Below are 22,453 nucleotides of genomic sequence, written 5' to 3' on the forward strand. Positions count from 1 at the left end.
ACACTGGGGTAAATGAATTCATACAGAGCTGCCAGTCTTCTCTGTTTCCTAAACGGCAAATGAAAAATCTCTCATTAGCATTGCCTGGTCTGTGGTACCAGAAGTAGCATTTGGTGATTTTCTCATAACAAAAGTTCCTTAAAAATATTATAGACCTTAAGGGAATTGGTTGAATTAGCAAAATCATAGATGACTGTTGGCTTAATGTTAGTCCAGTCAGGTATTTCTACCCTAGATGGATTACTTTGTACATCTAAAGCCTTGTGGCAAACCCCTAAAGTAGAGTTGGGTTTTTTAGAATTTCTTCCCACCCTGCCCCAAATGCCTTCATTGTCAACATGAAAAAAAACCCAAACAAACAAACAAACCCCCCCCCAAAAATAAAAAGGAAACAAAACACCCAGGGATGCAAGCAGTGTCAATCTTTATTCTTTTATCCAGTCAGTGAATATGAAATTGCAAAGAAAATCACAGTAACCAAATATACTGTTTGTTTTGTGTTTAACTTAAACTTTGATTCCTCCGTTTATTTATTCCTTGCTGGTTGAAATTTGGTCCCACTAGGTGACTCTGGTGGTCCTGCAGAACATCCTTTTCCAGGTTTTTAAACTGAAGATTTGCTATTAAATTAATTGTCATAATTGCGGTTAATTTGAAGCATCTTTGGTCTGTTTGAAGCATCTTTGGTCTGTTTGCCAGATTTTGGTCCTTATCATTAATAGTCACCCCATACTGTCACATGGGGTACTCTCAGTAAGTATATATGCTTTATATATTTCATGTTTTCACCTGTAGTCTTCATTTCATTTGGTCTAGTTGTGTAAGTATTGCATAACTTGGTGTTGGAGTCCATGGATATTCAGAACTGGTTTAATTCAGTGACTTGACTCTCCTATACTCAGGTGGAGTTTGCAATAAGCCAGAGAGTGCAATTTGCCATAGAAATATCAAGAGTGTGAGATGGTTAAAGCATTTTAGGCAATTTTGACATTCAGCGAGATGATAAGACTGTTTTAAATTGCATGTGTAAATACAGGTGTTTGGTTTATGGCCTATGTCATATTCACACCAAGCCTCCCTTAATACAGCTGCTAATGAAGAATATGTTCTTAGTGCAATATTAGGGCAGTTTCATCTGCTGTATTTCCCAGGTACAAAGAAGCATTCTGAAGAAACAGGGTAATAATTCTCAAGTGGTTTCTTTAGCCAACTGTTTCAGAGTTTATATATTTCACAAAAACTGTCTTGTTGCTACAGAAGAACAGCGCAGACTCTTGTAAATGTTTAAATTGTAATTAATTTTGCTGAACAATGTATGAACTGTAGGTGTCTTGGTGGATGATCAAGGGGGAAAGATCCAGTGAATGGTAGGCTGTCTGCTGAAAGCAGCTGCATGATAATGTACATAAAGATATATTTGCAATGCAGTCCCTTAGTCAAAGCTGCAGTAAGGCATCTGGATTCCTTGGGTGGTAAGACAGGTTTCCAACAACTGAGGGAGGTCCTTGCTTTCCTAAAGGAGCCTACAGGAGCAAGTGGCACTCAAAATTTTTTTATTTACCTTGGCTGTTAGAGTCAGGAAATAGAAGACCTAGATCATGTTATATCCTCAGTAGTAAAGCACTCAATTCAACATCTGCTGCTTACTCAGGAGAGCATCTTGGCTATAAATGCTCTAGACAGGACTTCTTCCCAATTTTCCCAAATTGTGCTGCTATGGAGAGAAGTGAATCTGTAGCCTGTGGGTTAAGTACTGGCTAGTTTTCTTGGGCATACAAATAATGTTCTAGGTGGATTAGAAAGTGGTAGAAATTCTTTGCCTTTAGGCAAGCTTTTGTATTTGTAGGATTCTGTTCTGTCAGGTGATAAATAGAAGGTGTACACCACTCAGTTCTTGTCATAGCATTTGTTTTCTCTCAGGTGTTCCCACTGAGTTACTTCCTAGTAGATCTGATGCCGTTGGTTTGTTAGGATTTCCAGGGCTGACACTTGGGTGGTATGTGCTGCAGCTTAGCAGTTTCTCAATGCTGAGAACATATGAAGGCAAAAAAAAAAACTACAGGGACAAATATTTCAGATCTAAATGGAGATGTCTGGTGGTTTTAGGTGGATGCACGGGTCTTTGTTTGGTTTGGTGATTGGGCTTTTTTTGGTATTATAACTTAGACATTAAGTATTGGTGTTCTTCGAGTCTGACCCTAAATAGGTTTGTTGTGTAATGGTGCTGCCTTTGATTGTCAGTTTTTGGACTTAGGCAGTATCACTTAAGCACACTTTCCTCTAAGAAATACCTCTTGGGGATGGGCTCTGCTGACTCAGACTGCTTGCAAAAAGCATTTTGTCTGGGGCCTTGGAGTATAGGTTTGTCCTGATAGTTCTTATCCTGTGAGTGGGCTGCCCTGGGAAGGAATATTGAAAGGAGTTTCCTAAAAGATTTTAGGAGATGTACAAACCTGTAGTTCTGTTCATCTTTTTTTTTTTTTTTTTTTTTTTTTTTTTTTTTTTTTTTTTTTTTTTTTTTTTTGTTTGCTTGTTTTTTTCTTCCTTTAGTTTTTGGGTTTATAATTTTTTTTAAATAATTTTGTTTATAGCATAGATTTATGAACAGTTGCAGGAACATACGGTGACTCCTATTACTTTAAAGTATGTTCTTGAAAGTATGAAGACTGTACTACAGTAGCAATAATGAAATATTAGGAGAGAGCAGGCATTTTAAATTTTTTTGCACTATAGAATATTGGAATTCTTACTGTGTCTTTGAATGTCATTGCTTTACCTGGATCTGATACCTGACTAGGCAGATTCTGTAGGTAGGCATTGCAATTACTGAAACAGGAAGCTTGTGTTTTGATAAAGATGAGCCTTATGATGTTTAAGAAATCTTTGTGTAATGTATAAATTAATCAAGTAGGAATATTGAAGCCTTTAAAGAAAAAAAAATATTCTGGACAACAGATTTCAAAAAAAAAAAATACCAAAGAAAACCAACAACAAAAGATCTTTCATGACTAGGTGTTGTTCTCCTGTCTTACTTGATTGACTCTCATTGTGAGTGGCTTCTTTGAGAAGTCAGGCTCAGCTGTAGCCAGCAGTCAGCCTTCTTATGTCTGACATATGTGTGCCTCAGGTGCCTCCTGTGTGCCTGACAGCCTGTCAAGGTCAGCCTTTTGCTTATTTGTAATCTTAATGTGTTGCCAGTTGTGAAGTGTTCATCTGGACTGATTCTTGTGACATTACCTTGGTGCTGAGAGAGTCTTTCAGAGCACTGTTTGTGTTAGGGTATCCTTAACATGCTCTGGGTGGTAGTTCTGGAACTCCCTTGGAACTCAGGGCTAAGATGGCCATAAATATTTCATCATATTGTTAGCAATGCTTTGGAATACTGATACAAAAAGAATTTTTTTACAATTTGCTATTAAATTCACAGGTCTGAGTACTTCAAAATCCTCCTACCTTTGTGACTATCTGAGTTGCTGAAAGGCTAAGCCACCTTAGCCTTTGACACTTATACATCACAGTATGTATATCTCTAACTGTTGAGAATTGTATGATGAGTCTTTTTCTAAATGCCAAAGCACGTTTCATGAGAGCATATAGAAATACCAAGGATGTTTCAGAAATGCATTACAATTTGAACTCTAAACTGGTCATTGGAAGCAAACTTCTGATTCTTTTGGAGGAGGAGGAGGAAAAAGAAAAAATTCTTAACTGAACCTGCTCTTCCCCTTTCCCACCTTCAGCTTCCTTTGAAATGACAAGTAACTCAGTTATATTTGTGAAAGAAAAGCTTTAATCTCCCCCAGAAACACCACTGTTCTCCTCTGTGTAAATGCTCACTCTCCACTTAGTAAATGCTGCTTGCCCTGGAAACCATATTGGTAGTTCAAAAATAGCAGTGTAACCCTTAGTGCTTGAATTGGTATTTGTCATTCTTATGCCCTCTGTCCAACTTTTATGGAAATGGTCAGGAAAAAGAAATAAAACAACATAAACCTTTAAAATGGCAAGGCCTGAGGGGCAGGCTGACAAGCTTGTAGCATTGCCACTGGAGAAGATACAGGCCACGTTCCATTTCTTGGCTGTTTTTGAAAGACTGATCCTGGAGCTAAAATCTGATCTTTACTGAGACCTAGAAGGACAACAATGTCTTTGCCGTAGTTGATGTAAGGTAGGATGAGGCTTCTTATAGGTCCCAGGAAAAAAAATAGTGATTTTTTTTTTTTTTTTTAACTGGGGCATATTTTGCTCTAAGTCTCTGTATCAGAGACTCTGTATCCTAGCTGTATCTGTATCCTAGCTGTTTCTCTTTGTTTCTAGGCAGTGTTCTGTTACAAGCTCATGATGAATAGTCCCACACTTTCATTTGAAATGCATTAGTTACATTTTATATAAATAGACATTGTATCCAGAAGTAGAAAGCGTGTGACATGTTGTGATTTACATGGGTTCTTTACAATATGTTTTGATTTTCAACAGGTTATGAAACCTAGACCTTAAATATGAACATTTTTAAAGCAAAGTAAGAATTTACACTTTTGTGTTTATTTAAAATGAAGGTTTAATAGCTTATTCAAAGATTTGGTTAGTATGATAAGCATAATTTCTCCCATATGTGTCAAAAAACAAATTAAAACAGGTACAATGTAAGCAGCTAAATTGAAAAGTGACAGTTTTCTAATAATGCACTTTCTAATTTTGCACTTGCAATTTTCATATAAATTTAGCAGCACATTATTTGTCCGACTTCATTTAAAATTGTCAGCCCATAAGCAAATTACTTAAAATTTTTGGATAAATCTGGATTTAACTGCATTAACAAAGATATGTTTCTTTTTTGGATTGTTTTTCTTCCAAATTAAAATCATGACAGCTAAAAGAGAAATGGTGAGGAAACTTTAATTTCTGAAAGGATGAAAGAATTACTGGAACCTTATGGAAATAGTTACAGATCCTTTCAGCAAGATAAAGTTATATGATTTGGCATTATGTTACCACATCAAAACTTATATGTAGTCATTCTCTTTAACAACTGTATTAATAGGGAATAGCAACTCTAAAGTTCTTGGTACCAAAAAACTCTTTAAAGAACTTAAATATAAATGGTGGTTGAACATACAGTGCAACAGATATAAGCTACTTTATCAGACCTAACAAACTTGGAGGGCCGATGTTTTGCTTATGTTCTTGGTTGGAGTTAGAAAAGTACTGCAGAAGTTAATAATCCTTAGGGAAAAAAAACCCAAGCCAACAAAAAACCCAAACCAAATTAAAAAAAAAAGCTCAGAGTTTTGCAGCAGGGTAAAATTGTTACTGACTCTACAAAGGTTTTAGTTATATTTATATTTTATTGTATAAAATACAAACATCTTCTATTTTCAACTATAGAATTTTAAAATTTGAATGTCTTATCCTGTCTTACCAACTTGACTCATAGCTTGAGTTGGCTTCTCTAATGTAGTCTCAAATATGATTGTTCAGTGCTTGTTATCAGAAAGTTGAAAATACTGAGCTGTGGTTGAGAAAGCTGGTCAGGATTTCTTAGTGAGACATCAGGACCAGGTATTTAGCATGACTGACTTAATGTAACTATTTTACCACAAATTCTAGAGAAAATACCCCAAAGGGGAAAATTTACCACAGCTTGTTTATGTAGTTTTCAAACCAACATGTGTTATACCTCTCTCAGCGCTGTTTAATTTTTAGTGTAAGGGTTACATTTTTAACATCTATATATCAATGTCAGGTACATGAAGTGAGGCAGTTGTATAAATAAATTTTACTAGATGCTTTTGAAAAGCTGTAGTGGTTATGTCTTGTTATTCCTGAAATACTGTTTGTGAAGAATAAAAGATTTACTTTGCTGGGAGACCTCTGTGTGTTACTTGAGAAGATAAGACTCCAGCATCCACTTTTTCACTTTAAGGATTACAACATGACTATATTTCTAACAGTTACCACTGCAAAAGTTAGGTAGAAGAAAATATGTGTTGGAAGAATCTTGGAATGGTGCAGGACCACTCATTAAAACCTTTTTTACTTTTAGCTCTGCTGTAGTAGCTTTCATTTGACTTCGTTCAAACTTTTTATGCAGTGAAGAGTGCTTTCATATGATTGAGAGAATATACTCAAAAACTTATTTTTAGATCTCTTGATTTTCTGGCCAATCTTGAAGTTAAGACCCAAGCTCTTACAACTTTGCTATAGTAAAGAAAAAACCCTCACTTGTATTGGTCCTTAGTTTTCTTTTTCAGGTTGCTTCTCTGTTGAGAAGCCTTGGGCTGAAGAAACAAAAAGTGGATTTGATAAGGTTGTTTCGAAGGTGATCTCTGAAATTCTTTTATTTCATTTGATTGCCTTTGAAAACAGTTGGAGCAGTAGAATCAGCAAGCAGATACTAACCTACCTTGTAAGGTCATGCTTATCTTGTTATGTGAAGATTATAGTTGTATCTCTCTAAATGCTGGTTTTATTTAAAATAATGTAATGAAACAGATTATACTTAAAAATGCTGGCATAAAATCAGGAAATGGGGTGATACATAATTTAATAAAGCAATAATTGTATTTAAAACATTAAACTTGTTTTCGAAACTGAAAATGTGTATTGCCATGCATCCAGTGAAAAAGCTTTGAAGTAAGTGAGTACATTCATGCTAATTTTGTTTTACATACACTACGTGAAGTTACCATGGTGAATATATGGCTTTTCCTAGACAGATACAAGTAAATGTCTGTAAATGCAGATAAATTTTTTATATTATATATATATTTAAAAAACCCCAATGAAAAGACACAAACTCAAAAAAACCTCAACCCTAAAATCATCTCACACAATAATGTTAAGGTTGAAAGTTATGGCTACACAGAAATTAAGGAATAAGATGGCTGAAGATAATGTCCAAGTGTTTTGTCCCCAAGTCTGTAGTGAACTGATTGTCTAATGTAAAGTTGTCTGGTGCTATTCCTGGTTCCATGCGTTTCTTTCCAAGTCCTTAATTACTCTTCTAGGATGCATGGTAGTTGCATTGCATGATTCTTTTTTAAGCTTATACATTTTCTCCAACTTTTAAACATTGTATATTTTGAAAAAATTTAATAGAAACACTTTCTTAGCTTTTGAGAGCTTTGGATATCTTTTATATTTATTTGGAGTTATTAGTATAAGCAGTGACAGAAGTCACCATGTGCAGAACTTGACCATAAAAAGGTCAAGGTGAAGCAAGCTGCAAGAATTTTCCTGGTTTCTACAATGGAAATTGTGGAGGGTGTAATTTTGATCCTGTTAATGGAGGGTCTGCAGTACAGTTGAAGAACCAGATTGTCTGGATGCAGTGATGTGTTGGTTGTCTACTTGCCCAGTCTCTCTGCCCTCTTTGCACATTTTATGTTTATATAAATCAGTCAAAAATATTAGAAACCCCATGGAGGTTGTAGTAGGAATGTATTTCATAATGGCAATGATGTCTAGTTTTTGTGAATTTGGACACACACATTCCCTGTTAATGACTGTTTTAATGTTTTAGTGCAGCTTAATCCTTGTTTTGTTTAGAATTTACTGTCAGTGTTATGGCATAAACTGATTCAGGTTAAAAGGGTTTCTTCCTGCAAGTTGTCAATCAAGCAGAGACCACTGAGTTGCAATTGGATTTTTCTGTGTGCTCTTGCTCCTTCAGAGAGCTGGTTGTTGACTGTCCTTTATTTTTAGCTTTAAGTGGACACTTCATTGCAGGCAGTTCTTATGCCATGGCTACTTATGTCTGTGTACCTTAATGTTTTTCCTGCCCCATCTTCTGAAGTCTGATCTTCCACTGATCTGTGTGATGTGGTTTCATATTTTCTAATTCTGCTTCTACTTTCAATGCGAACTGGCAAACTCTAAAGCCATAATAGCATTATCATGTCACTTACAACATGGTTTCCTTTTCTTTAAACCTATCAGGCCTACCTAGGTCTTTGTTAGCAACTTGATTAGTTTTAGGCTAAATGACATACCAAAAGTTTGGAAGTCCTTGTCAAAAGAACAGTGTGAAAGATCAGGTTCCATTTAGAACACCTCAGCAGAATGCTCAGTGTGTGGATTTTCTGCCACACAAAGTGTTTTTTTTTTTGACTAAAGCATGAAAGGCATGTCTCTTGCGTATATGAACCATGCATTGTAACTTCCAGTGGGAACTAGAGATGTGAAAACAATATTTCTTATGTTGTGGCCTTCATAAAGGCTTCCACTTTCAGTGGAATTATGTGGAATTGTATTTTTAGGTCAGATTTTGTAGTTAAGTGAAATATAGAATGACCTAAGTACGGTTATGGATGCATTATTTTGAATCAGTTTGTCTGTAGTCCTGTAATTGTTGGAAACTTTTGAGAGGTTCCACCTTTGAATAGCACATAAGAGCACATCCTGAGAAACAGATTCTGGAGAACAAAACCAGCATAATGCTCTAGTAGTTCAAATAGAAGAAGCCAGTACTAAGTTTTCAGGACTTAAAGATTTTTCTTTATAGTAAGAAAAATCTTTAACAATAACAAAAAAAGCTGTAAATAATTCATATATACATATAGCCTTTATATAACTTCAGGCATCCACAGGGTGGATGACCTATCAGACATTTTAACTGATAGATTTATTTTTAAGACATATGCAGCATTCCTGAATAAATGACTTGGCTGGTAGGAGGATAGAAACATTTTTAGTAAATCTGTTAGTCTGAATTTAATTATTTCTTGTCTTCCTACCATTTCATCTCTTGTTACTGCTCTGTGAGCAGTGTAGCAGATCTGCTGGTTTTTAAAAATTTTTATAAACTGGTTTAAAAAGTAAGTCTGCTTTCCACTCCTCCAAATGAGTAGCAACCTCCTTTGACTTTGCAGAAAGTCTGTAGATATTTTTTGGCTTATGGAAGCATGTTGTGATTGAAGATTTTTCCTTAAAGCAAAGGAGAGCACAAACCTACAAAGGAACTTCCAGATACTTGGAGGCTGGTTTGACCTGAACAGTTATGATGTAGTTTCATCACTTATAAAAGAGATTTTAATAATAATTAGTGCTGCTTTTTTTTGCTAGTTTCAGAAATTTGTTCTAGCATACCATTGTCTTTGTTAGAATCTGACTTTCAGTTTAGATGTTGCTTGTAACTTATATTCATTTGTTCCTATGCATGTAATTAGAGAAATTCTCATCCTTTTCAAGGTCTTTTAGTATAGTAGTTCTCTTCCTGCTAAAGGTCTTTTTAGTACAGTCATACAAAATAGTTCTCTCTCCTTAGTGTTCATATAAAGAAGCTGAGCTCTTAGATTTTGTTATGATGAGTGGCTCTGTAGCTGTTCCTCTTGGAATGTATTCATCTTGAACATGGGAAGCAAAAAATGTGTACTGCTTTGGAAGATTTTGTTCTTAGTGTTGTCTATTTGTCTAGCACATATGCACTTTCTTTTCTGGATGCACTTCTGGTCTGGTTTAGAATTGCACTTTTCTTCTTGCTGCTGCATAAGAATGCACAGTGGTATTTTCCACTATATTTCCAACTAATTGCCTCAGTTCTTTAACATGAAGGATGGATTCTTCCTTGGGCTAGTGTAGGTTTTAGTTCACTGATTTTTATTTGTTTTTATAAACTTTTTTTAAAAACTGTGCTGGTGACTAGTGTTGGAAGATTTTATAGAAATGTGTAGTGTTATTTTATGTAGACTGAGTTTCATTTTTTTTTTTCTGGCAGTAAATGTGCTAGTAAGTTATTTCTAATAATCTTATTAGGTTTATGCTCTGTTGCATTTTGTCCTGTTGGCTTTTAATTGCTTCAATTGATATCATTTATGCTGTCCCAAATTTGTTCTCAGTGGATGATTCCCTAATGTTCATTTCATCAAAGGGCTCTTACTTTTTCTTTAGTCAATCACAGAAAGGCCTGACTTGAGAAACCGTAGTGATAACATCCTTTTAGCACTGTATGTCTTTCTGAAATCAGTAACTGTTAACCTTTCTTTATAAAGTTTGCCTACTCTGCATTTCTCCTACTAATCACAATCATTTGAATCAAGTTTAAATACCATATTATGCCTTTGAAATCTAGCTAGGTTGAATGAGTTATATTTTCTTGACATTAAAAAATTAGTTATTTTTCTGAAGGAAGTCTGCTAAATTTCTCTGGTACTCTCTACTCTATTAATTTTTCATCTTATTTGAATTTTTTACTTTTTCTTCCATATTTTATATTCTTCTTGAAAAGTAGGATTTAGCTGTTTCATATTATCTATTGATAAGAGGTCAAAAAGGCTTATTACTGAGCTCACTATGTTAGTGTTATTATTCTGTTTTCATATAACAAATAATTTTTTATGCATTTAAGACATTATTTTGTGTACAAGCTTGACAGCTCTATTCTCTTTGGTTTGGGGCAAACAATAAGCTTTCCTCAAAACTGTGAGGAAAAGTCTTCCCCTTTTCATTTTCTTATTTAATCATCAGTCCTCTCTTTGGGATATACCAATATCCACCTGTTTCCTTGCTAGTGAAAATATGGGCAAATTGGACTCTTAATTCTTGGAGCTAAAACTAAAAATAATCTTTACTTAGTCCTCATTGTATAGCATCACTGGTTCTTCCCTGTTAAGCTGAAAAATCCTTGCTACTTGCTTTGCTACCTGGAGTGTCCTGTTCACTTTTCACAGCCTTTTGTTGTGACACAGCCTCTGTTGAAGCGCTGGAACAGCATGTTAGAGAAACTGGGGGCTCCCCATCCCTGGAAGTGTGCAAGCCCAGGCTGGATGGAGCTCTGAGCAACCTGGTCTAGAAGGTATCCCTGCCCATGGCAGGGGGTTGGAACTAAGTGATCTTAAGGGTCTTTTCCATCCCAAATAATTCTGTGATTCTGTGACAGCTCTTAATTAGCCAGTGCTTTTTCTGTACTCCTGAGCAGTCTCTTCCCTTCACAGCTGCTATCCTTATATGCAGTAGGGGAAGGTTCCAGACAGAATAAGCACTCTAAATCTTCTTGGAATACAGTCTTTATGTAGTTCTTGCAGCTTGGATTTAAAAGGGATGGAGAGGGGAAGGCTGCTTCCTTCTTGCTGAAATTCTTTATCTAGCCTGCTGAAGTAACAGTTTCACTGATTTGCTACAGCTTCCCTTTTTGCAACTTAATGTTTAGTTTCTGTATCAAATGACTAGCTCCTCTGTGTTAGCTTTATTATGGAAAAAAAATTCTATTGTAAGTTGTCAGTTATGAATCCTGAAATAGTTTTATTGAAAAGAAAATACTACTGGGTAGAATTTGGTTCTCTGATCGCTCTGGTTGACTTTAATTTAGAATAGTAATTGTATCTTGGAAGATATCCTCAGTGGTAGTTTTTGTTCTGATAAGAATCTTTATTTCCAAGTATTTGTACTTCAGACTTGAAGATTTGTACTGAAAGGTCTTAGAGTTGCCCTTTCTGGAAGCCCTTTTTAAAACCAAATTCTGGGCACGTTTAGATTAAAACTATTTGCACTGTATTTATCCCCAGATAGTAGAACACTATTCTTTTCCTTTACATAAGAAGGGAATGTTTTCTGATTAACACTCTAATTTCCAGGGGTTTCTTGAAAATGGTCCATGCAAACCATTTCTTGAGGGAAAGGATTAAAAAACCCATCATCTTAGTAGCTGGTTTTTTTCCCTTCTGTTTCTCGTTTTTCCCCTCACCATGGTTAGCAAATAGTTCTTCCCACAACACATATTGTTTTCCTGGTAAAGCAAAAGGTATTCAAAACTTAGGCTGAACTGTGAAATTCTGTTTATGAAGGACTTGAACATTAGGAAGCTTGATACTGATGTTTCCTTTGTTGGAGGAAGGGTGAGGGAACAGAAATCTCCATGTATAAAATATTTCTTTTCCATTTTTAACTGTGTTTCTGCAAAGCTTATTATTGTGGTAAAATTCTGTCTGCTTTCCACCTGCTTTCCCAAACTGTCTCCCTTTAATACAGTGAGCTTTCTATATGCAAAAAGCAGCACAAAGTTGTAACTTTGCTGTGGTAGTTGGATCTCGCTTAGACTAAATAATTCTGCATTCCTGACTGTTGTGATGTTAGTGTCACTTGCTTGAAATTCAGTTTTTATTTTCTATCTCTTTCTGTGAGATACTTCTGTTCATTTCTTCTGGAATAATGGGCAAAATAGAACATAAGACTTGCATTGGTTTATGTTCCTCTTTCGCTAGTCCAGAAACTCATTTGACTTTTAGGGAAATTGCCTGTAGTGAGAAAGACCTGAAAGCAATAGATGTAGCAGCCTCTCTCACTGGGGGGATGTGCAGGGGTGTGGACGTGTTGTAAGACTGTGGGGAAAAGATTTAGAATTCCTGCCTTTGTCTCAGCCTGTAAGAGAGTGAAAACAGTACATATCTCAAAGGATTTTTGAGGCTTTGTTAACTTTTTAAAATAATGCTTATGGCCTCTGGAATGTGCTGCAGAAGTGCACAGTGTTACTGTCTGAAGGCTGAATATCACTGTTTTTTGTTTTGTTTTGTTTTTTCCCCCCTTTCCTGGCAATATATAGGCGTGCCACAGTTAGGGAAAGAATTTCGTTTGGTGTCTCTTTAAAGAAAATGCAAAAGTGCTTTGCTGGGGAGAATAGAAAGGGGCTTTCTGAAGAGGTGCTGAAGACATGAAAATTCAGAGTGGTGATTGGTCACCTCTGCTTGATTGACAGGTTGCAGGGAAAAACAAAAACCCATTTGTTCTGGCTTAATGGAACTGGAAAACAGAAAATGAGTATCAGGTAAAAATTCCTTTTTTAAAATCTTTGCAGTTCTCCTATAAAAGGTGGAGTTGTTACGCAAATTTACTCGTTCCCCACTCCAATAAATTAGGAGTAGGAATTACAGCAACAGGTAGTTGCTAAGCTGTGTAATGTGGGTTGTCCATGTCAGTGCGTTTTCCAGGGGGCAGGTGTTGTGGAACACCCCGCAGCAGCCACTGCTACTGGGGTAGCTTAGCAAGAAGGCAGAGGATGGAAAGGGTGTAGTGACTAAGCCCTGAACTGGGCCCAGCTCTCTGGTTAGGCTCATTAGCAGGACCTTCAAGGGGAAGCTTTTATTTTCACTTCCTATACTGTGCCTGCTTTGTGGATAAAGTCTGTCAGTTTCTACTGCTATCAATTTGGAATCTTTCCATGAGCATTATTACAAAATTCACTGAAAAGTGAATAGCTTAAAAAGCAAGCTTTGTTTTATTAAAGTAACTTCCATCTAGCAGTATACTGTCATACAGATTTTATAATAAATTCCTATGTCAGCACCACAGTTTTGAGAATTGTAATTCAAAATTATTAATTTCTGTTAATTATTTTGTTTGTTGATGTATTTCAGATTGAAGGACAAGGACATGGTGCAGTTTTCGACTGCAAGTGCTCTCCTGATGGACAGCATTTTGCATGTACTGATTCTCACGGGCACCTTCTGATTTTTGGCTTTGGTTCCAGTAGCAAATATGACAAGGTACAGTGCAAGATGTAAATCAAAATGTTTGTCTGTGTTGAATGCATTTGTGCAAACTTCTTCAGAGCTTCATTTCAAGAGGGCATGTCTTGACATGATTTTGAGCCATTAATATGGGATGTTTTGGATGCCTGTTGTTGGCAATGAGATTTTTCGCTGTCATTTTTCTAAATTATAGAAACATTCTGCATTCTGTTAAACTACTGCTTACATGAGAATTTCAAAATAATAATAATAATTTAAAAACAGAATTCAAAATTAACCAGTCACTGTCTACTCTCTTAAGTGGCAAAGTTACAAGTATCTACTAATGGATCCACATGGATAATGGGAATAAGTTACAGTGGAACTGATCATAGTTACACATTCAACTTGAAATATTTTTTCTGCTTCCTAACTAAGCCCCCAAAAATGGGTGTGTAATAAAACTAATTCCTCCTATCTGTATTTAAATATTGCATAGCCTGTGAGAGAATTATTTACAAAAAATGTGCTATGTTTTAGTGATGCTGTTTTGTGTATGTTAATGAAGTACCATCATGGATGCCTTTCTGCTTACACAGCAATATTCCACCATTAGTGTGATTTAAATATTATATCTTTATTCTAATGTCATAGTCTTTGTGTATTCTGAGTGTGGGTGTCCTGCCACAGACCCTCATGACTGTAAAGATATGTGGTGTTGTTTTTTTTTCTTTCGTGGAGGAACGTGCTCTGGGAACCCTACAGGTTTGGAATGTCCACAAGATCTTAGTTCTTTTACCACCCAGGAAAGAAATGAGGTGTGCTTCTTCTCCCTTTTCCTGAGAATTATGTAGATCTATCTGTTCCATTTTCATCTCTGCTTGTGGCAGCTGACACTTGAAAGCTGTTGGTGAAGTGCTGTTTTTTGGATCTTGCCTCCTGCTTTGGATCTTTGGGCTCGAGCTGGTTTTGAAAGCATTTTGGCAAACGACAGTGCGGAGGGACCTGAAGGAGGGAGAGCAAAAGGAATTTTAATCTCTATCTTGTAAGCTACTGGATTTCTTTCTATAGTCTTACAGAAGGATTTGCATTTGGGGATTTATTTTTTCTCATTGTTTCTCAACCATTATTAATTGAGAGTCCTCACTACTAAGCTGCTGTTGCTATCCCTCAGTTATTACTATTTGTGCATTTCCCCTTCTTTTCCAAGTAAAACAAATAAGTAGAGACATCACAAGCAAGGAAAATCAGGATTATCAGATAATTTTCTTTGTGTTTCAGGATTCTGACTGTTCTAAACTTTAAAGCTTGTTGTAATAGGAGCATTTTTCTTACCATCTCCATGAATTGTTTCAGGTTTCTTTTTCTGTCCAGTTGTTTTGGAAGTATGTAGTTCTCTGCTACTTTGAAATTCTGGAAATTAAATTGAAACTGTGAGTCTTTTGGTCTTTGCTGTGGTAGATCAGAATTTTCCTTTATACTGCTATTTGAGAATTTACCTGTGAGGGATTAAATCTGTTTGTAGAGTGAATACAGTTGCTTTTTCCTGCCTGAATTCTACAAACTCTTGGCTCTCTTGGGGTTTTTGCTGCAGCCCCTGAGAAAAGATTGTTTTAAAATTTTCACTTATTAAATTATTTAAAATAATCCTGTACAGCTGTTGCTGTGCCAGTTTTACTCTTGGCATTCATCATAGAAGAAATAGGAGCAAATAAGGACTTATTTGTTACCACTGTAATCTCAGTCTTCCACTCACAGAAAACTCAGCTTGGAAGTGTCTGGTATCTTCCATGGGTGGTTTCATCCCCTCTGTTTTTGCCTGACCTGATTTATGGGAAAATGTTACTACAGGTAGGTAGGTGCTGGAGATGGCAGGGTTTTTTTCTGCCTTTCTCCCCTTAGATACTGGGGAGGGTTTCAGACATCTTGTCAGACTATCATCTGGTAGGATATGTGGTTTTTGGCCTTAAAGTGTTTCCCATCTCTCTAGGGAAATGAATTTTACAGAAGAAAGAAGCGTGGTAACCTGTCCTGTTTCCTGCATTTTGGAATTGACAGTGATTATAGCTGAGATGGTGTTAATTCTACTGAGAGAACAAGCTCTTTGTATTTTCATGTTATGTTCAGATAGCATCTACATTTCCTAGTTGACTGGAACCAATGCCTAGGCTTTCTTTTCCCCTGTAGTGTGATCTTGGCCACAGTGAAGGTGGGGTGCTGGTTTTTTGTTTGGAGTTCATGGGGTTTTTTGTGGGTTTATGATGCCTATTTTTGTGAAGTAATTCTTTTGTGGGGGAAAATAAAAAAAGTACATAATAAAGAAAGTACATAATAAAATAAATAATAATAAAATAATAAATAATAAATAAAATAATAAATAATAATAAATAATAATAATAAAAAATAATAATAAAAAAAGTACAAAATAAAGAAAGCTGCTTCTCTGGGGTTGCTTGAGCCAATCTCAGCTGAAATCTGAGTGTGTCATCACCAGAGTTGAGCTGAGTTCACTGTCAACAGGGCATATGCACTTCAGAAGTTCTTGATTAGGTGGAAACTTGTCCAGGAGTGACTAGCAGTTCTGAAGTGTAAGGTACATTCTGTTGATTTTAAATCACAGAATATTCTGGGTTGGAAGAGACCCACTTGGATCAAGACCAGCTCCTAGCTCTGCACAAAGCACATCATGTGCCTGGGCACATTGTCCAAATGCTTTTTGAACTCTGGCAGGCTTGGTGCCATGACCACTTCCCGGGGGAACCTGATCTCTGAGCTTTCTAAGGCATTTGTTTCTGCAGACTGCCCAAACCACAGTACTTAGCTGCAAGTTTGTGTATGGTGGACTGGTGCAGTACTGGGGAAAACCTCTTTGTGTAACTGTGCCCATTTGGAGAAACTGAGCATTCTGAATGTGTGATTGGAGGAGAATCTATCCATAGAGCTCAGACCTTGTGGTAAGCTTTTGTGCTCATTCCCAAGCTAGGTTTGTGAAGTCATATGAATAGAAGACTCATATGCAAGTGGTGATGTGATATTATCTTATTGTCATGAATTTGATCTCTAATAGTATATAAACAAATAAGTCTCATTGTTAATACTTCTGGCTGGTTTTCTGATGGAATGTCTAATTCTTCTGATTTTTCTCAGGATAAGACATTTTCCTGGATTCCAGTAGGGATATTCTACCTCAGAGTTGTCCTGAGCCCGTGTTCTCCAACAAATGCCACATCATCTTATGGAGTAGGAAATTGTTATTTAGTCTCCCTATTATACTTGATTGCTATATAGAGTACACAGAAGTGTAATTGCAACAAAGTTTCTTGTGATCTTGTACTGGGTCTTCCCTTTGCTCGCAGAACCTGGAATGCAGACTACACTGTACAGCCAAGACACAACATAATAAAACTCACAGGTTGTATGACCTTGCCATTGGAAACTCTTTTTTTTTCTCAGTGTGGGAAGTACTTGGTAGGAAGACTTATACTAGGTGTAAGTAATTCACATTCTATTATGATTTCTGCAGACATTGTAAGTCCTCCCAGGCGACCTCTGTCTCTATCACATTGAGCTATTGTGAGATGAAAAAACAAAGGTGTTAATCAGGCCTTGATTCTGTAAGTCAGACACATGAAAGCTTTTATCTTTCTCATTCAGCCTCTGTTGACAAAGAATCCAGCAGCAACATTTCATCCAGTCAGCTTTTTTACTGCAGTGGGGTATCACCTTGTCCATGTGTATTTTGTAAAAGTAGTCTTTTGAACCTCTGAAGTGAATTCTTTTCCATTGCATCTTTCTTTGTATCTTTCAAATTTCTTCCTGTTGTTATTTTTCTGAGTTTTTTTTTAAGGTCTAGAGCCCATGACTCCTATGAGTTTTTTCCCAATTCTTCTTTTTTAATCCATGTCATCTGGATGCACTTTCTGATGATGTAATTGACAAATGTCTGTTGTCATCTTTGTTTCCTGGCCTTCTTGCTTCCAGGGAGGGAGATATTTGTCATTGAGAGACCAGACCTCTGAGTAGCTGCTATAATCTCTGCCTTACTGATTTCTACATAACAAATTACTGGAAACCATGTTATGGATTGGTCATGATAGAGCATGCTCTCCAGAAATCAGAGGATGTTCTATGACAACTTGGGTGTTCCTCTCTCCATGCTCCAAAGACAAGATTTTTTGAGATCCCTATGCATTGAGTCAATCATTTTATTATTTTCATACTCCACTAGAAATCTTAATTTGTGTGAATGATGATTTTATGATTTGATTTTCACTTGTTCATTCAGTTCAACTGAACACATGAGCTGCCGCAGGGTTTGCTTGCCACTAGGTGGTCCTGGGATGTGTAGTGTATGCATCAGCTTCTCTTCTATTCACTTTTTCTTTTCTGCTTGTGCTTCAATATCTTTCTTATTGCACAGTACTGAGATACCTGTGCCAGTGAGGGATGGAACATACATCTTTTTATATTTATTTGGCCAAAACTATTCTTCAGTCTTGAGGGTCTGTGGAAAGTCATCTATAATAAATTAGGAGCAGGTGGACAGAAATAAAAAAGAAAACTTAGTGAAAAATTCAGTTTTTATTTTGGCTTTATTTTATCAACTGAAACTTTTTCTGATATCTACCATTATAGTAAGGATATATATATTTTGATGATGTTAAAATATTTGGCAATGCCCCGATGTAATAAATATTTTCCTAGTCTTTTGCCTGCACCATATCTCATAAGTCTGTGACACAATTTTTTATTATCAGAAAATTTATTCATATATTCAGACTGTAGAAGAAAATTTATAAACTAATACATTAATGCTGTATTTGGTCAGATGTCTTCTAGTAGTTAAATATTACCCCATTCCCCTATTCTTTAAATGCTTCCCACCCTCAAACACGTGGATTATTCTCTTTGCAGTGTTATTTAGAAAAGAGTACATTGAAACAAAATAATAATGGAGTCAATTAAATTTTCCCCTTTAAACTGAAATAAACACATCAGCTTATAGCCCTGTTTTTTGCAAAAGGGACCATGAGTACCACTGTTAAAAATACTTTTGGCAGTTCTCTTCTGTATGCTTTTGTAATAGGTTCTTTAAAAAAATTACAAAATGACTTTGTTTACAGATAGCAGATCAGATGTTCTTTCATAGTGATTATCGGCCCCTTATCCGTGATGCCAACAACTTTGTCCTGGATGAACAGACACAGCAGGCTCCACACCTTATGCCTCCCCCATTTTTGGTTGATGTGGATGGCAACCCTCATCCTGCAAGGTATCAAAGACTAGTTCCTGGGCGTGAGAACTGCAGGGAGGAACAGCTTATTCCTCAGATGGGAGTGACATCCTCAGGTATGGAAAATTTCACTTCACTGACCAGTAGTCTATCTAGTTACTTCAGTTGTTCTACACTTTCACTTTGTCTTTTTTCTTCATTTATGGGCATAGTAGTTCATGTGGTGTGGAAGAATTACGATGTCTTTGGCAATGATTGCTTGTGACAATTTCATTTACAGTAGTATTGTCATCAATCAAGTTGGCACTAGTTGATGCTACAACACCAGTTAGCTCAGAGTTCGTTTCATTATTGGAACAATGTATAATGCTGTGTGAGCTCTCAGTTTTCTCTTTGGGATAAGATTTCCTGCTTTAGAAAACCTAGGAAATAGATCAGTTAGAAAAGATAACACTTGCAAAAATGAGGAGACATCTGAAAGAAGCAAAATTCTCTTTCTCATTAGCTGAAGACAGTCATTAATTTTAAGCTTTGGTGATTTGGTTAAAGAACTGGAGACTTGAAAAAGATACAAAATCTAGGAAGTTCCTTAAAAGTTTTATTTTCATGTACATGACATGAGAAGAACATGCATGTATAGGGCCAGTGGGTGGCTGTTGGAAACTGCCTAAAGGTGTTTCCCATGGGTAGGGATGGAAAAACAATGCCTACTTATTATATGTTACTAATTTGATATTAGTATGAATAAGCAAACAGTGACTGATGAAAGTAGCTTTAAATGTTTTCAAAATAAGCATTGTTAAGTATTTGGATATTCTTGAAAATATGTGAAAACTGACTGTTCCTGTAAATTGTAGTTTATATGTCTATGATGCTTAAACCTGTGGTGTGTCAGACATTCCAGGAAGGGTAACTGAGAGTGTTTTTACCAAAAAATCTCTTTATCCTTATTTGTAGACCTCAGGATTATAGGGCAGTGAATATTTAAATATTTTTAGGGGAGGATTTCCTTATTTCCTCCAAAATTACAAGAAGAAATGCTACTTGAGAAGCAACTGTAAGACGGAAAATATCCTTCCTGGTGAATGTAAATTTCTTAGTGTCTTTGAAATGAAATTTGATTTTTAGGGAAGGATGTGACTTTGCTTCATTGTTACAGTTAAAGTGTGAATCCATTGCATTGTGAAAATCTCCAAATTTGAAAATGTCCCGGGCACATTCTTCAATGTATCTTGAAACAAGTCAGACTCTGCACACAGACCCAACAAAATTAAATTTAGAGGTGTGTCTGCATGACACATGAATGCCTATAGAGAGATTATGTCCATAGCATTTTGTTTAGTAGCAGGGAGCCATCCATCAGCTTGACAAGTGATGGACAGGCACAAGACATTTTTCTACCTTTTTACAATATAGCAACAATGCAGTTGTATGCAGACCTAAACAGCGTTTATGTAGTTTATATGTTCCCTTCCACTAAGAAAGTTCCTTTTCTTTCTGAAGCTTTGTTGTGGGATTTGAAGCATCTCATTCAGAGCACTGACCATTTATTCCTTGTTAAGTTCTCTGTAGGGACTTCTAAGAGTAGGGGGAATTCAGATAGTCATACTTGATTTACTGCCTTGATGAACATGAAGCACCTTTAAAACAGATATTTTGAAAAAAATCAAGTATACTCCACTGTCTTTATTTTATTTAAAAAGAAACGACTCGCTGTTTCTTGCGAAGGCATTGTCTCACAGGCTAGATACATAAAAACATTCATTTTGTTTAGATAGCAGTTTCCCTATTTAAGATCATTCTTGGGTTATTAGTAGTATTTCCCATTGTTCTCAGTAGACAGTATGTCTGCTCACAAGATTGACAAATTAATGTCTCGTGTACCTGACTCAGAAAACAACCAACTGTGGTTATAGCAGAGCTCATTCTGTTATTCCAAGGTTCTGCTGCTTTAGGGAAGTTGACTTCAATAACCTTTAAAGCCTGAGAGCGCTATCTTAAATATTTATGGGTTTTTTTTCTGAATACTGTTAAGAGATAGCTGCTTCTGTTCAGCCACATAATCAAAGCTCTTCATTTCATAGCACAATTACTGTAATATCTAGTCTTTGATCTTGCAAAGTGCAGTTCACACTGTGATATTTCTTTGGAGTCATGCTGGAAAAATAATTTCTATATCTTGTTTCTTTGAACATTGCTATTCCTCATTATGAAGTTCTGCTTCTCTTGACTAGAGCTTCCAACCATTCCACTCCACCATCTCACTGTTCTGTGTGGAGATGTCTGACTTCTTTTTTAATCAGTACTGTAACCCTTGTCTTTCTCTCTATACCTCTCTAACTGTTTTTTGTGATCATTGTAAGTATGAAAGCAGGTTTTGTATTGTTCATGCTTATGTGCTGTGTATTTTGCTTGCTGCTCAGAACCAGTATTATCACCTTTGGAACTGTTTCCCATCTTCTATTCACAAGAGCTACCCAAAAGGAGGTTTCTTGGCTGTTTTACATACCAAAGAAAATTACCATTACTTGATCTGTGCAGTCATTATGTCCATGTGGAGCTCAATTAAACATTTTTACTGCTTCGTTTTCTACATTATTTTCTAATTCGGTTAGACCTTCTTGATGTAGTTCTTTCATTGAAGCTTATAAAGTGTTTTTTAATGCATTTGAGGCAGGCTAATCTTGCATTTGAACAGTTTGCATTGACTGAACTGACAAACAACAGTTGTATTAAGCTTCTGTGGCTTGCTGGCACTTGATCAAATTTAACCTTTTATTAGAAGTCAAGTGTGGTCATCTTGACCCTGCTCCAGAAAATATAATGCTCTCAAATATATTAAGAAAAGAAGTTGTCCTGTTTTAAGAAATAACTGTTAGAAAAGTAAGCATTAGCCCATAGTTACACGTGATAATTTACTATACTTGTATCAAAGCTAAAACTTAGATGAACTGTCTGTAACATTAATTTCCCAGAATTTTATGTTTGTGTGTTGTTCTGTGTATTTTACTTCACAGGACTGAATCAAGTTCTTAGTCAGCAAGCAAATCAAGAAATTAGTCCGTTGGATAGCATGATTCAAAGACTTCAGCAAGAGCAGGACCAGAGGCGTTCTGCGGAGGCAGGAACCAGTAGTACCAGCCGCATAAGCAGAGGTAGATCACTGGGGATGGGTGTTGAGGCTGGGAGTTGGAAAACATAAATCCCTTGATATTATCCATGACCTGTGCATTTTGTTGAACTGGCAGAAAGGCAGTATGGAGCTGTAGAAAACAGTACAGCTTTTTTTTTTTTTTTTTTTTTTTTTTTTTTTTTCCCCTTTTGCAAAATGTTGGGCTTCTTAACGTCACAGATTTATCTTTGTTATTGTCTCCTCACCCAGGGAAATGCAGCAGCTGCATTCCCTTAGGAGTAACTACCCTACTGTTTAATCTGGAAATCTGGAACTGGCTATCTAGTAGTTTGAAATCTGACTTCTTTCAAATAAGGACACAGGAGGAAGAAAAGTGGAAGGAACTACTTGTTTTTCTGCAGAGTTGTTCCATGTTTCAGTGTTTTGCACTAGAGTACACAGTAGTTTTCAATAAAAATTATGGTTAGCAAGCCACTAGAGTAAGCAGGATTAGCTTGTGTGTGTAAGGATATGGAAAAATGTTGATATTTTGCAACTGTGTAGGTGTTTGAGGGCTCTTGCATGTGTGTCTGGTTTTGTTTTGGGTTGGTTTGGTTATTTTTAACCTCTTGACCATTTTAATTTTTGTCTGTAAATTTTATGGCTTGA

The 22,453-nt window shown here is 36.2% G+C and overlaps 1 protein-coding gene across 1 annotated transcript in view; it reads left to right on the forward strand.

Annotated features, from left to right (window-relative positions):
- PHIP (pleckstrin homology domain interacting protein) overlaps nucleotides 1-22,453 on the forward strand; it is a 106,712-nt gene that overhangs the window by 40,898 nt on the left and 43,361 nt on the right. The window contains exons 16-18 of the mRNA XM_053937843.1: nucleotides 13,347-13,475; nucleotides 18,563-18,788; nucleotides 21,690-21,827. Coding sequence (XP_053793818.1) covers nucleotides 13,347-13,475; nucleotides 18,563-18,788; nucleotides 21,690-21,827 — 493 coding nt within the window. The remainder of the gene's footprint in view (nucleotides 1-13,346; nucleotides 13,476-18,562; nucleotides 18,789-21,689; nucleotides 21,828-22,453) is intronic.

The sequence above is a fragment of the Vidua chalybeata genome, chromosome 3 (assembly GCF_026979565.1).
Source record: "Vidua chalybeata isolate OUT-0048 chromosome 3, bVidCha1 merged haplotype, whole genome shotgun sequence".
Lineage (NCBI taxonomy): Eukaryota > Metazoa > Chordata > Aves > Passeriformes > Viduidae > Vidua > Vidua chalybeata.